Raw genomic sequence first — 16,186 nt, forward strand, 5'->3', positions numbered from 1 at the left:
AGAAGCGAAGGCTTCCCACCACTCGCATCCATTCGTCTCGTAGCTAAACTGTCAGATGATGAATTGCATAAGCTGTCCTGTCTTCACAAAACCGCTGAAATGAAACTCAATACTTTTGGCCTCGTTAAAACTAAGCCAGAAACAACATATTATTTTTTAATTTTTTAAAAGTTTTTCGATTAAACTGCATATGCATATGCATATGCTATGCTAAAATTTGAAAGAAATCCCCTAATTTTATGTCATGTCGTTGGGCCTGTTTTGACTGACATCACGATTTTTTCACACTCAATAGTTGCTATACGTTGTTATAGTTTTAATTTTTTGACTAAGAGACTTAATTTTTCCAGTTTTGTCTAGCTTATTACTTTAACTTTAGGTAACCGTGCCGGCATTTTGAACATTAAAGTTCGTCTATCGTCAAAATCGACGAATAAATCTTATTTTTCATCAAAACTGGAAAGATTAAGCCTCCAAGTCGATAAATGATAACTTAATTATACAGGAATCGTTCGGTAAATTTCTAGAGAACGATTTTAGTCTGGTCATGCTGAAATGGAAGTCAAATCCCAAATTGTGTTCTTGATTCGTATGGATGATTACATTAATATGTTGCATTTCAGCCTTCTATCACAATGTTACCAAATCCAGTCTGTATAAAACTATTGTAAAATTGACCCCATTTTTTCGGCTATGGCTGCCGAAAAAGGCCACTTCGCCCAATGCGTACCCCATCCTCTATTGATTGCGGTTCTGAAATAAAAAACTAAATCAAAGTTAAGTTTTGAGAAAATGGCAAAATTGAGTGGTTTTTAGCCTTAAAAATTCGATGTGTTCCAGCTCAAAGTAGTCCAAAATTTTAGACACATGTTACACTTACTTTTAGCATTTAGAAGATATAAGGTAATGAGTTGGAATATGTATAACTCTGGTGGGTTCGGAGGAGGGAGAAATCAAGGAAATCAAGGTTTTAGAGGTGGATTTAATCCACAGCAGGTTGGTCCTTCAAAGAATTCTTAGCACAGCCAGNCCTAAACAATTTCCTGATTTGACGAAGTAAGTTAAACGCGCTAAGATATTAGCGAGCTCAATTAGCTTTAATTTTCAAATACTAGAAAGATAAAACTTTGTTTCCTGAATTCTCCCCCTGTAAGTTCATCATAATAGTTGAACCTATAAATGGCGTTAAATACAATCCATTTCTATCATTATATACATACATCCCCTTACATACTTACTGAGTGACCCTCCATGCAAAGATGGCAATGCCAGATTTACAACGGTACCCTTGACACCTTTGTCTAATCAAGTATGACTTAGTTATCCATTGTCCGTATTTTTGTTTCTTTAAACTGTTTATTTTCATTTGCAGTGCGCATTTCTTGCTTATATGAAGCAATGGTAATGTTAGTGTAAGGTTTCAAGGGGATTGTTGTAAATCGGGCATATCTCACTTTGCATGGAGGGTCACTTGAAATAACGCTTACAGTCCCTCTAAAAATTATCTATTTCAGGGTGATAGAAACGATTACTTTGTTAACGACGAGGTTGTTGGATCCGGAGGAGGAGGATACCAACGAAAAGCTCCGCCAGCCCATTCTGGTATCTGCCATTTCTATACCATATAGTCCATAAATTTTGGAGACCAGAATGTGACAAAGAATGGTTCTTATTTTTCTATACAATATTTCTTTAAATTTGTTCTTTGAATGTAGAATTTACATACTATTTTTCTTTAAAAGTATATCTTGTTGAAAAATTTGTTCCGTTGATATTGTCATTTTTGCTTCTGTTTTATCAAAGAAAATCTTTCAAAATTATTTTGAAATAAATTGATTGATTGATTGATTGATAATAATTTTGTGAGTAGGAAGTAACTTCAGTATGTATGGTGCCGGACGACAACACTTCACACCCCCTGATGCGCACACACCGGGCTTTCAAGGATTTCAAGGTCAAAAATTTATAAACTTGAATATAAAATCTGGGAATATAAATTATCGGGTTAAAAGTTCCAGAAAGGAAGAAACGTCAAACTTTAAAATTTGATCCCAAAATACTTCGAAATTTTATTATTTTTAATAATAAATACCATTGGATCCTCCTCTTTTTAAATTTAAATTTATGATAATAAAATTAAATTTTCAGTATATCTTTATTTTGATAAATTTAGGATATGGACAGTATGGATATACTGGGGCAGGATATAATACCTGGAACTATAATCAAGGAAATAGCTCCCTTGGGAAACGTAACTTTAATACCAGGTATACATAGTTCACCTTTAAACTGTAGACCATTGAACTGTAGACTGTTACCTTTGACTATCACCGTTGATTATAGATTGGTAACCAATAACCGTACACTGTCGACTGCTGACCGTGGACCTTAGAATGTCGACTTTTGACTGTTGACAGTAGACTGTTTACCATAAATTGTTGACTAGACTGTGGATCGTAAACCGTTGACCGTAGACTGTTAAACGTAACCTCTAGGTCTTAGATTGTTGACCTTAGACTGTTGACCGTAGACTGTTGACTGTAGACAATTGACCGTAGACTGTTGACCGCTAAACTGGTAGCGATACAGAGCTCAGACCAGTGAACTGAAAAACAATCAATCAGTAACGGTTAGAATAACTACTAAAATATAAATCAAAATTTGTTACATGATTTTTAATAAGCTCAGTGTATAAAATTAGCCGAGTTTAAATGAAAATTTGCTCCAGGTGTGCTAAGTGTAAACATATTATAACAATATATGATGAATTAAATTAACACTTTATTAGGCCGGAGAATTTAATAGCTCTAGAGTTGGATGATCTTAACACAGAATAGTTTATAAAGATCACCAGATCTTACACGGTGAATGATGACTGTAACTTAAAACTGTTTAGATCAAGTTCCGACGAAGAAAAGGTTAAGGAGAAGGAGGAACACTGTTGACTGTTGACTATTGACCTTAGACTGTTGACCATAGGCTGTTGACCTTAGACTGTTGACCGTAGACTGTTGACCGTAGACTGTTGACTGTAGACAATTGACCGTAGACTGTTGACCGTAGAATGTTGACAGCTAAACTGGTAGCGATACAGAGCTCAGACCTGTGAACTGAAAAACAATCAATCAGTCACGGGTTAGAATAACTATTAAAATATAAATCAAAATTGGTTACATGATTTTTAATAAGCTCAGTGTATAAAATTAGCCAAGTTTAAATGAAAATGTAAACATATTATAACAATATGTGATAAATTAAAATAACACTTTATTAGGCCGGAGAATTTAAAAGCTCTAGAGTTGGATGATCTTAACACAGAATAGTTTAGAAAGATCACCAGATCTTACACGGTGACTGATGACTGTAACTTAATACTGTTTAGATCAAGTTCCGACGAAGAAAAGGTTAAGGAGAAGGAGGAACAGGGGAAAGAGAAGGAGACCTCCAAGGAAACGGAGGTTGAAAACCGGAACAAGGATAAGAAAGAGGTAGGGAAAGTTTTGTCCCAGAATGACACAAAAAAAAATTGCCGAGTATAAATTTCATGCCCTTTGGTTAGACAATACCTTTTTGCATTAAGGAGAGCTCAACCTCGATTTGTTTTACTGAACAAATTTTATATCTTGATTTTTTATTATAATTATTTGCGCAGAAATTAGGACCCCTATTATTTCCAGGATAAAACTTCCCTGCAAGAGAGCAGAACTTCTGAACCAAATCAAGACAATAGTTCTGGAACTCAACCTTCTTCAAGAATATCCTGCCAGACTGGCACAAGTTTATCAACACCAGCCTCTAGCTGTAGTTTGTCTACCCCTATAAACTCAAGTCCACCAGCTCAAACCAACAGCCGTAGGAAACAGTACACACCACAGAAGGTTCCCGTTGGACCAGGTATTTTTAATCTTCTCCGTCAAAAATATAAATAAAAAAATTACCCAATAGTTCCACCCGGGAGGGTAGGGGGACGGGATAAATATTTTTTGTTGCTTTTAAAACAAGAACAAAAAATTTAATTCAACTAAAAAATTATCGTCAATCAGCCATGATTTTTGTATTTTGGTTATAAAATTTCTGCCTTAAGGTGGTGGAACGATGAGCATAATTACACAGAAGGGTCTAATTTTGGACCAGGAGAAGGACGCAAGGTAAAATAACCCCCTCTAGGAAATCTTTCTTTTTTAATGTTATTTTTTTTGCACCAGAAGAAAATTGAATACCAGGATTAAATCAAATACCGGTGATAACTGAACCCAAGTATCATAAAACGCCCAAAATATAAAAACCTTTTTTTTCAAACTTATCATTAATTTCTTTGAAAAGGACGGTAGGTTGGGAACAAGTTTTTGAACACCATTGAAACTTTTGCTAAAGTTTTCAATGGAAGCAATGGAGAAAAAAAATGGCTCCTTTCCGACCTAATTATTCTGATAATTGTTCTAATAATTGTATGTTTTAGTGTACCCGAGATATCTGTAACTCCAGCTAAACTCTCAGAGATCAGCTCGGTGCCGTCGGAGAAGAAAACTCACACAGCTGAGATCGTCCATGGGACGACGGAGAAGAACAGGGGAACAGAAGAAGCTGTCACTGGGACGACAGAGAAAAAGACGATCAGTTCAGAAGGAGATTTGGCGGATAAGGTTTTAACATTTGATGCCACTTTGGACTTGACTAGACTTAGCTAATGCATGATTTTTGAGTTTCTTCTAGACTATATTTTATTAATTTCTGTAGAATGTAGAAGGTAGTGCTTGATTTTAAGATACATTAGCATAGTTTTTTATTTTGATTGAATAGGGCTGTATATTGTATATCCCCCCCCCTCTCTTAAATATATAGAGTTCTTATTAAATATTTCAACTTTTATGTCTAATTTTGGAATATATGCATCCCTCAGATTAATTGTTCTCGAAATACTAACAAGCATGTTTTGTAGATTGTTTTAGAATTGGTATGCAGTAAGGACAAGAAAACTGTGAAATAAATGTCGTCATTTTTAAATTTTTTTTTAATTAGTTACAATCTACAAAATACATTTCCAGGAATATATTTTTTATCCAGAAATTCATATTTCCATAAAAAAACATTTATGTTTACAATTTCAATCCCTATTCAGTGAATACAGTGAATATTACAATCTACAAAATACTTAGCGACATTTTAGGAATATATCTTTTATTCAGAAATTCTTATTACCCTATAAAACATTTATTTTTACAATTGAGCGAAAAAAAACGTGATTTTCAAAGACGGGGGTTGTATTTTTCAAAGAAAATATACACTCCTGGACATTTTATAACTTTTATTCCACTGTTTTCTATTGAAGCCTTCTAGTTTTACATACCTCACTAAAAAGCTATTTTGTCCTGTTTGACTAAAAAATATCTAAAACTGGTTCCTTTCTCTACTTATTGTATCAAGGACACTGATGACGATGTGACCATGTTCAAACAAAAAGTTCGCAAGAAACGCATGTGTAAACTGGAAATTAAGGTTTGATACTTTATCAACCGACCTAAGGGAAATGAACCAAAGGTGTCCACGTATTTCATGTCTTTCTAACCTATTTAGCATGTCTAATTCCTGTTAAACTAACTTAAAGGGTTTGTCGACGTAACTACAATTGTGACATTCCATTTAAGTGTTTCACAAACTCGATTTACAACACATAAATCTTTATTTGAATAACAATGAAGAAGATATCGCTGTTACATAATCTTTAAGGAGAAAGCATTGACAATTCATGGCTTGTCTCCGCTGCTTCATTTCGCAAGTTATTTAAAGAAAGAAATAACTGATTTTCAGGAAGAATCTCAAAAATATTTTCTAAAGTTTTGCTCAGATAAAGGTTTTGGTGATGGGTAACTTAAAATTACTTAAAATGGGTCACTAACGTACGTTATAGTTCCTTTAAGATGTAATCCATATTAAGTTTGAACCCCCCCCCCCCCCCCCCCTACCAGGGGAGTATATCCTTACTCCCCCCCTCAGGGGGAGGGTAGAATTCAGCCCAGGGAAGAAAATTCAAGGAAAGAGAGAAAAAAGAAAAGAACAAAAGGGAGGAAAGGGAAGAAAAAAAACATAATACTATCGCTGTATTAACTTCCAGTCTGGGGAAGAAAATTTATTTCTGAATGGTGAAAGAATTACTTTCCCCAGTTTTTATGGAAATAAAAAACCATGGTTTCCCAAAAAATATTTAAAAGTTTCCCTATCATGTCTATGGGGAAAAGAAATCAGATATTTAAAAATATTTTCATACATTTCCTTTATACTGAGAACTGAGTCTCATTTCCCAATTGTATTTTAAGTTCTAATGGAAGAGAATTCAAAGAATCTTTAAGAACTTTTATTGCAGTGAAGGCATTAACTGCTTGAAGTTATAGACAGCTTAGTGTCAAACAAGATTTTTTCAAAATTTTTAAATTATCATTATTTTTCATCAGCTAGTTTTTGCTCACACAAGAAACTATGCAAAACCTTTTTGAGAAAAGGTATCATTTTTTTCCATAATATAAATATCATGTTTTGCCCCCATTTAAAAAGCTTAAATAATTTTAAAAATCTCAGAAGGGGCCTGGTTTTTGACATTGTTAGGGCACCAAAACACTACATTGTACAACCAAAATGCAAAAAGATTTCTCCTCCAGGGGGCGCTGCCCCCTATGCAACCCCCCCCACCCCCACCCCAGCAAACTTATCTTGGTTGTCACTTTGGGGGGAACACACACCCCTGGTCCTGGGTAAAAAATGTGGGAAAAATAACTAGTTGACGTAAATTATAGATAACAATTAAGGTAAGTAACGCTAAATTACCTAAATTTGATAAAATAGGTGATTTAGTGGCAATAATAGCTAGTTTGTGATAAAAAGCAGATAAAAACGTTCCCCTTCGGAACAATAATGCCAGGGGGGGGGGGAACAATTCAACTTCTTGTAATAATAAACTTCCCTGCCCCCTACATGTAATCTATATCAGTTGATAAGGTTCATGAGGTTTAAACTTCAAATCAATCGCAAACAAATGTCAACGATCAATTGAAAAATTGATAAATTTTTTTCAAGGTTGAGAGTGATAGTGATGAGGGAAAGGTAGATCTTAAATCATCGCCTTCGAAAACAAGGTAATTGAGATATTTCTTAGGATTTTCCCAACACAAACAACTTGCAATATGTTCGGCCATTTTAAGTGCAATATTTTATTTATTTTATTTTCCCATTATCTATCTGCAGGGTGCAGCTTTGCGCCCTGAAGGCAGTCTGGGGGTTCCATTTTGGGTTCCCTTTCAGATCTCTACTTGATTTGGTTTGGTTTGGTTTGATTTGGTTTGGTTTGGTTTGGTTTGGTTTGGTTTGGTTTGGTTAGATTTGATTTGATTTGGTTTGATTTGGTTTGATTTGGTTTGATTTGATTTGATTTGATTTGATTTGATTTGATTTGATTTGATTTGATTTGATTTGATTTGATTTGATTTGATTTGATTTGATTTGATTTGATTTGATTTGATTTGATTTGATTTGATTTGATTTGATTTGATTTGATTTGATTTGATTTGATTTGATTTGATTTGATTTGATTTGATTTGATTTGATTTGATTCGATTTGATTCGATTTGATTTGATTCGATTCGATTCGATCTGATTTGAATTCATTATACCTTAAATATTAGGGAACGTATTACTCAAGAAAATTAGAAAATTTTGTGAGAGAGAATGCTACGTTTTTATTGTCAAAAAGATATAATTTGTTGGATATTTAGTTTTATGAAACTCAATATTTCCAGGTCCGGTGGGAAGTCTCCTCGCCAATCTAAGCCTCAGCTTCCAACCTTGAACCTCGACCAGGAGGCTGTATCCTCCGAATCCAGATCTACAGAAGATAGGTAAGTTAAAGAGGGTTGTAACAAAATTTAGCTTGAACCTCCATTAAAAATTACAATCAAACGATTCACAGCGTAAAGCTTATAAATCTTTTCTAAGCATCTTTTTACTCTGAATATTGATGAGTGCAGTGCAAAGGTTCTGTTTCTCAAACTCTTTTTTTCAAATTCCTGAAAGAAAAGCGCTGAGTTCTAGTCAAGAGTAAATGACATTCCTTAATAAAGAACTGGTCTTAACATAGACCTGCATAATAAGTTTTTATATTAGCGGAATTCAATGAAAATTGTTGCTAACCAAAAAATCAGCTTCTCATGTTTCGTAAAAATTACGCCGGCAACCCTTTCATTTTCTATGATGACTCAAATAGCCCACTTTTCAGAATAAGATTGAAATCGAATCAATTTTTACATGTTTCAGGGAAGCTGACATGTTGGAAAACCCTGTGATTCCAAAACTTCGAGAGGATTTAGATACTCCGCAGCGGAGACGATCTAAAGGGGAAATGAAGGTAAACATGAAATTAATCCAGCCGTTGCTGATCAAAAACCTTACCTTTCTGTTAGGCATATATAACTATCAACCAATTAATCAATTAAATCTAGTCAGAGCTGAAAACTTTAGAATGGGATAGCCTTAATCCCGATCTGTTAATTAATCTGGAGATTTAAAACAAGAAGGAACAATCATAATTTAACTTGGAGATTAAGAAAAAGAATGGATCAAGCATTAATCCCGATATCCGCCATTCAAAAGTTCCCAGCTCAGATCGAAGAATTTTGTCCTTTTTGACTTAGATCTGAAAGCTGATAATATCTAGATTTTGATATTTTCATAATTTTTCATTGTAAAATAAAGCATAATGCAGTCCTGAAAAAAAGCTTAGTTTAGTTAAATAAATCGATCATAAGAAGTTTCTTGCTTTCTCCTGTTAGTAAGATAGCTCAAAATTTAATGCATGTATGTTTGAATTTTATAAAAGGTTGGGGCTCTGTTTGTTTTTTATTGGTATCCATTTTTATTACTAGACTTTTAGGGCGCCCATCTTCGTTTTCAACTTTTAGTATAAAATTTAAAAAAAAGATTTGCGGATTTCATAATATTTTTTGCATTTTCAAAATTTTACAAAATTAAATGATACAAAATAAAAATATTTTAAGATTACATATTTAAAGTCTGATTGGCCATAAACCTTCCCTGGGGCCACGTGAGGTCCCACGCAAAATTTGGGCCTGATCAGTTCAGCCGTTTTGACGTTTATTGGATACAAACAAACAGACAAACAAATAAACAGACACCCAGACGAGCTAATAAAAGTTCTTTTAATTTTTGTTTTTTGAAATTTTTGTTTCGTTCCAAACTGAAAGATAAATCCCATCATTAGGCGTTTCCTGGCGAACAGAAAACAGCCCCTGAACCAGTATTAGATTCGAAACCTCTCACAATCCAATCTCCAGCAGATATCGAGGTTAAACCTAAGAAAGGTCAGATTTATCAGAGTATTTTTACATTATGTGCCATGTCAATTAAAGTTTTTGTGATAAGTAATATTAGATCCAAGTAATCTTTTGGTCCGTGGGATGCATTGCATTGGGACCGAGCAACTCTACTAAGATACTTGTGATGTTGTAACAAATTTTGTTAAGTTAAAAGGATATTAAAAGAGAAATGTTGTCCTTGAAATAAATTTGTTTGAGTTTATTATTAAAAAAAAAAAAAAATTTACACTTTCAGTTGATGAAACATTAGAGAAAACTTCTGAACCATCAGAAACTCCTCGAAGAACAGGTACAATTCAAAACTATATGATTTTTTATTTTGAAATTACAGCCCCCTCTCTAAAAAATATCGCAACAATCTTGTTTTTTGTAAAAAGATACTCCCTCAAGGAGTAGTTCGTAATGCACAACAACTCTCACGATTATCTAATTTTCTTGTATTGTTAGGTAGAAGAAAAGATGCGAAGACTCCAGAGATCCCTAATGTTGTCAAAGATAAAACCAAGAAAGAAGTTTTTAAACAAGTGGAAGAAGATATGGAAGCTATGTTTGCAGGTTACTTTATTTTTTGAAAAATGTATTTTTGTTTTCATTAAAATAATAATACATTCAGGAATTAGCTCTCCTGAAAAGTCGGCCCCCCCTGAACCTGAAATTGAGCCACAACCTGAGCCTGAGCGAAAATCTCCGAGGTCAAAACGAAAATCAGCTCAAACTGCAGAATTGAAAATCCGGGAAAACCAGTCCGAGGACTACAATCTTTTCCAGTCTCCAATAAAACCAAAACCACTAAAGGAAACCCCCAAATCCGCCAAAGAATTTAACACAACAACAAAACCGGTTCCAAACAGTTTTGTTAGTCCTAGAAGTAAACGATTAAGTGCCATGACTAAAGTTGAAGTTCCAGTAATGAATACAGAAGTAGAAACAAAGGAGGAAAAAGAGTCCAATGATTCTAAGGATGACAAAGAATCCAAAAAGAACTGTTCAACTGAAAAGATAGTTCCAGCAAAGTCATCTGTATCTAATACTAAACCTAAGAGGACTGCTAGCAAACCTCTTCAGTATAGGTTAGTGGATGAAACTGCTGTATCTGAAGACAGCGTAGATCCTACCGATATACCTGAAGTTAAATCCCTGGAAGGGGGCAGAAGATCAAGGAGATCTAGAGGTTCTGTAAGTGATCCAGTAACTCCTGCAAAAGGTATCCACATTTTTTAATTGATTTTTTTTTGGTGGAAAAAAATCAAAATTGGTACGTTTTTCGTCTTTTCTATTTTCTTTACTTTTTCCTTTTTCACCTTAAAATAATTTATTTGTTTATTTTACAAATATTTTTTTTGAGATCTTTTCAATTAGAAAAAAATGCATTAAAGTTTAGAAGTACAGGAAATGGGTAGTACTAGTAAAAGATCTTGCAGAAAACCATGAGTTTATCACTCTTTGAAACTTTTTATAAGTTTAACTTTCTATGATATCTTATCTTTTAAACTTTTAGATGCTGATTCTAAACCTGATGTCATTGAGAAAACTCCTGAAGGTATTTTGAAAAGAAAAACATTTTCTTTTTATTTTGAAATAAAATTTTGAGTTAGGGGTTTCCTTGGACGTTATCTATATATATAAAGTTGTAATCTCTGTTTTTCTGTTTGTTTGCCCGATCCTAACTCAGGAACCCACTGTCCGATTCGCCTTAAATTTTGATTGGGGAACTTGGGAGAACCACAGGAATGTTCTTAACTTAGTTTTAGGAAACTCGATAGAACCATAAAATATTATTGGCTTTATTTTGAAAGTCCAAGTTGAGTGAGTTAACTTTTAAAGAAAAAATGTTAAGTCGGGTTCCCAAGCTATAATATTATATTTTCATGATATACTTTCAGTTCGTTTGACAAGGAAGAGAATGGCCTCTGTATCTCTGGATGAGTCGGATGAGTCTGGTACCCCAGCTACCCCGGCTCCAGTCAAGAAATCAAAACGTCTGAGCAGTACGCCGCAGGTTGGAGTTAAGATGATCTACTTTCGTATTTTTCTTCATGATCCCCTTGACTTAAATGAAAAGTCGAAAATTGGAGTAATTAGTTTTCAGTGCTTGATAGTTGATACTTTTGGTATAAAAGCATACCAATTTTATTTCAGGGGGTCCAACAAATGTTGATATCTTGTTATTCTGAATATAATATTCATGCTTTATAAAAGAAAATGCAACAGAGTGTGCATTTTTCTAAGAATATCTAAATCATTTAAAAAAGGGATTAAATCATGAAAATATTTACTGACTACTGAGCTTAACGTATTTTCTCTTCGAATCCCATCAAAATCAGATTTATATACTTTTAGACCCCTGCACTTTTTAAATCATGAAAATTACAATTTTCAGGAAGCAGAGGTTGTCCAGGGAGATGCTACAACCCAGGATGTCTCGACCCAGAAGAAAACTCTTGAAAGGACTCTCTCAGAATCAGAATCTAAAGAGGAATTTCATCAATCTAGAACTACAGACAGCTTGGGTAGATCAGCCCTGGGGCCACCAGAAATACAAATTATTGAAAAAGGTATCAAATGATACTTTTAAGTGACCCTCCATGTAAAGATGGCAAATTTGATTTACAATGATACCCTGAAAAGCTTTTTCTGATCAAGTGTAAATTATAAATCCATGTTAATAATTTTGAAATTCTTTGAATTTTAGGTTCTTTACAAAAGTAACTTGCGTATTTCTGCTGCAGGAAAAAACATTTGTCTAGCTAAAAATAACGACATTATTTCACATTATTGATTGAACGGATTTTAGGAATTGTTCTATTGATGACGGTCGGCGGGATCGGGGGATCTTTTATGGTCAATACTATATTTAATTTAATTTATTTGATCATATAAAGGTTTCAAGGCGAAATGTGAATCGGCTTTTAGTGATGTATTTGTAGTGAAGTATTTTAGATTATGGCAGGAGGTTCATTAAACATTAAAATGGAGTACTACCGAATGAGGAATATAATTATTTTTTTAAAAAATCTGAACATTTTATTTTAAAAATGATTTGTTCATTGAAATATTGGATGGAATGTCCGTTTGACCAATTGACTGATAATTAATTTACTGACAGTGATCTATTTCTAATCATGGCCTATTTCACGAGATAGCCCGATCACTGAATGGCTTGGTTACTGGCAGAAGTGTTTATTTTCTCTAAATATTATTCCCCTACCCACCTTCTTAATAAAGAATTTTATCCCCTTTGTCTTAAAAATTTCTAACGTTTTTTTCGCTGAATTAAGAAAGGGGGGATTAATCTTTTTTTGGGAGGGGAAGTATCGAAATGAGGGGGAGCCTCGGCTGGCTAACTAAATTCCATTCATTTTTATCTCTGAATGTTAATAAAAAATCTTCTTCCTGCCGCTCGGGTAGAACTTGTACTAAATATATAACCCTGATCAATTAAATTTCTATTTTCTAGACGTTGCCGAGAGTTGTAAAAAGAAAGTTAAACTTGCGCCATCAAAGCAGAAGCATAATGAAGAAAAGAAGAGAGGGAAGAGGGTTGAGGAAGACCCTGCTGAGAAGCTGAAGAAGATCGGGAAGGGTCGGGGGGAGAGAAAGGGTCCATATGTACACATTGAAGGAGATTTTAGATCTCCGAGAACCGTGGTTGTGGTCAACTCAGCATCAGATGGTGCGGAGTCGAAACAAAAGTAGGAACACATTTTTTTATTTTGATTCTTTTATCAGAGGCTGGAACTTTAATTTTGACTTAATTCTATAATAAACACTTTTAAATTCTGCTTGCATTATAATATCCTTGAATGTTAAGGTCTTATCAAGTTTGAATTTCTTGCAGATTTCAATTCCTTATGATTCCTTAATCCTTAAAGGGGCTTTGAGTCCTGACAAGTTTGATTTTTCAAGGTTTTTTACCAGTCTGTTTGAGCGTTTTGTACCTTTTCACTTTGGTGTCGTACATTTTTCCATTCCAAGGAAGGTCATAATACAAATATCGTGCCTGGATAAAAATGTAGTTTTTATTTTTAAATTTTAGAATTCCATTAATGTTAACAGAAAAATCCTCGAAATTTGGAGTTTTACAATAATGATAAAAATATGAAAATAAGGAACTTGAAAAGCAACATTTAAATACGTTAAAATTGCTATTAGAATATCGCCGAGTAACAATATATATCATAACACAATGTCTGTTATCTCTCTGTGTGTATCCAAAAAACGTCGAAACAGTCAAACCGATTCGGCCTAAACTTTTGTGGTAACTCACGTGACCCTGTAGAAATGTTATTGACGGTTCGAAATAAAAAGAATTGTCTCATAGAATTTTTTTATTTTTAAAAATCATGGAAATTAGCGATTTAAAACAGTAAAATATGCAAAATCTTATGATGTTGTGTGTCTCTATAGTGTATGAAAATTGAAAAATAATGGGTTCCATTTCTTCGAATAGTTTTTAAGTCTACTTCTGAATTTTTAAAATTAACAAAAGCTTTTTTGCTCAGAGGAAAACGAGGAATTATTGATGCAGAACATAGAGCCAGAACAGCTAACTTTGGTCATGTATCCGTTCACAGGTATTTACATTTTACTTGGTAGTCTGTTTACTTTTTGCAGTACGTTTATCAGTGTTAAAATAACTTCAAAATTATATTTTTCAAGCACTATTTTGGAGTATATGTTTTCTTTAGAACCCATCAAAAAAAAATAAGATGAATTAATTTTTTAAAATATTTTAGTAAACAGTATGACTACAAGACAGTGGATGACACCTGGAGATGTATATTCTGCCAGCAAAAGAGTCATTACCGTGGTCTAGGAGACCTATTCGGTCCATACTTTATTCCCTCAGCTTGTATTAAACCTGACACCTTGGAAAAGAAAAACAGACCTAAACGAAAATCACTAACTTCAGGTTATAAACTTTTCATATTGTTAATAATTTTCTGTAAAATTGTATTCCTTCCTCCTTCAAAATGTTTCTATTCAAAATACGTTGGAAAGTAAACATTTCTGTCTTTTATGCCATGAGGGAAATAGATGATTTCGTTGGGGAAATTACTGAATTTCAAGAATAAGTCTTGAAAAAAATGTTATATTGTTTGTTTTCGGGGGAAAAAATCATTTTTGTTTTTTTATTGTTTTCCTCCTAAAATAATGTTCATTTAATATTGACGAATAAATATTTGTGAAGAGGATGGAGGGGAGGCGGAGATATGGTTCCATGAGGATTGTTTCTGCTGGGTTCCTGGAGTATTCTTAGTAGGTTCCAGGTAACATCCCACCCCAACCCCCATCCTATAAGTACAAGGGTAAAATCATTTTTGTGGATAGGGTGGGCAAGCGATTTATTATGGTGCACTTAGTCACATGACCAGTTAGAGTTGTACAGATTAAATTTGTTTTATTTAGTTTTGGGTGATTGATTCATTGATTGCTTGTTTGATTGATTAATTATTTATTTACTTGATTGATTGATTGATTGATTAATTGATCATTTGATTTTTTTTTAGTTAGTTTATTGGTTGACTGATTGCTTGATTGATTGTTTGAATGGTTGGTTCGTTGATTGATTGATTGATCGACTAGTTGATTGGTTGATTGATTGCTTGATCATTTAAATGGTTTGTTGGTAAAATAATTGATTGGATGATTCATTGATTGGTTGATTGATATTGATTGATTGATTGATTCATTGATTGATTCATTGATTGATTCATTTATTGATCCATTGATTGATTCATTGATTGAGTCATTGATTGATTCATTGATTGATTCATTGATTGATTCATTGATTGATTGAATCATTAATACATTGATTTGTTCAGGATTATGGGTATGGATGAAGCTGTATCTCTGTGTAGAGAGACAAAGTGTACCGTGTGTAAGGAACCTGGCGCCAGTTTAGGCTGCACCAGGTCTATTTAAATACATATTTAAGGGCTTGTTCATACATTTAAAGGGAGTGTATGCTAGACATGGTAGTTCAGCTGAGAGTGCAGGATTGTAAAGGAATTTTTGAGAAATCATTTGAGACCTATTAGACGTTTGTACGGTGTATAGTTGCCAAATAAGAGCGCAAAATCTATCTTTAAAATCCACCTGGCGCTCGCACACAGTCAGGTTGTGGGGCGGCACGCTCTGCTCAACTACCATCATACCACGTCTAGCCAGAAACTTCTTTTAAGCATGGGAGGGGGGTGGATACACTTTAAAAAGTTTGGCATCACGCTACTATTAGTACTATTATTGAACCCTGTGCTAAAAAACCCTGAGGTTAGAACAGTTGTATGAAATAGTTCTATATTGTCTGATTCTTCATGTCAACAGTGGAATCTTAAAAATTAAGCAATTAAGGGACTAACTTCCTAATACTCTGATTTGATTGAGGGCAGATCTTTATTGCTTCTGATGGACGAATGTTTCAAGCAAGGACAGCTTTTACTGGTGTAATCAATTAATCATTTAGAAAAGGAATCAATTAAATAAAAAGATACGCACTCATGCTTTCTGAAAGGATAAACATCACAAGACTTCCATAAATCATCTCATGTTTCGCTGTTAATCATTTTTAAATTGAGTTACCCAAAAACTATTTTTAGAACCAGCTGTAGAACTGCAGTTCATGTCCCTTGTTCCCTTGACCAACCCTGGCAAACTGATATATTCGCTGCCAGTGCAACATGCCCAACCTGTGTAAAAACATTATAACCTTCAATTAATCACTCATAATAATCTCATCTGATAATGTATCATTTGTTGAAATTGTAAGCTGTTAGCAATCTCATGTTGTAGCTCATTTTTAAAAT

The 16,186-nt window shown here is 33.8% G+C and overlaps 1 protein-coding gene across 1 annotated transcript; it reads left to right on the forward strand.

Moving 5' to 3' along the window:
- Positions 1–1,494: 1,494 nt before the first annotated feature.
- Positions 1,495–16,186, forward strand: LOC111715270 (triadin). Its single transcript, XM_023490579.1, has 24 exons — positions 1,495–1,602; positions 1,871–1,954; positions 2,174–2,267; positions 3,383–3,488; positions 3,678–3,894; positions 4,085–4,148; positions 4,460–4,643; positions 5,425–5,496; positions 7,069–7,127; positions 7,788–7,886; positions 8,302–8,392; positions 9,266–9,365; positions 9,616–9,669; positions 9,828–9,935; positions 9,994–10,584; positions 10,879–10,920; positions 11,264–11,379; positions 11,761–11,935; positions 12,838–13,072; positions 13,883–13,954; positions 14,117–14,292; positions 14,572–14,650; positions 15,206–15,295; positions 15,980–16,186. Exons 2-24 carry the CDS (start codon positions 1,885–1,887, stop codon positions 16,086–16,088), a joined length of 3,003 nt encoding a protein of 1,000 aa, XP_023346347.1. The 5' UTR covers positions 1,495–1,602; positions 1,871–1,884; the 3' UTR covers positions 16,089–16,186.

The sequence above is a fragment of the Eurytemora carolleeae genome, unplaced genomic scaffold (assembly GCF_000591075.1).
Source record: "Eurytemora carolleeae unplaced genomic scaffold, Eaff_2.0 scaffold1715, whole genome shotgun sequence".
Lineage (NCBI taxonomy): Eukaryota > Metazoa > Arthropoda > Copepoda > Calanoida > Temoridae > Eurytemora > Eurytemora carolleeae.

What these genes read in the sequence shown, in the direction of transcription:
- LOC111715270 (XM_023490579.1), top strand. Translation starts at nt 1,885, where the DNA reads ATGTATGGTGCCGGACGACAACACTTCACACCCCCTGATGCGCACACA. An exon ending in TATGGAAGCTATGTTTGCAG is followed by an intron (nt 9,936 to 9,993) that starts GTTACTTTATTT and finishes TAATACATTCAG; the next exon opens with GAATTAGCTCTCCTGAAAAG. An exon ending in ACGAAAATCACTAACTTCAG is followed by an intron (nt 14,293 to 14,571) that starts GTTATAAACTTT and finishes ATATTTGTGAAG; the next exon opens with AGGATGGAGGGGAGGCGGAG.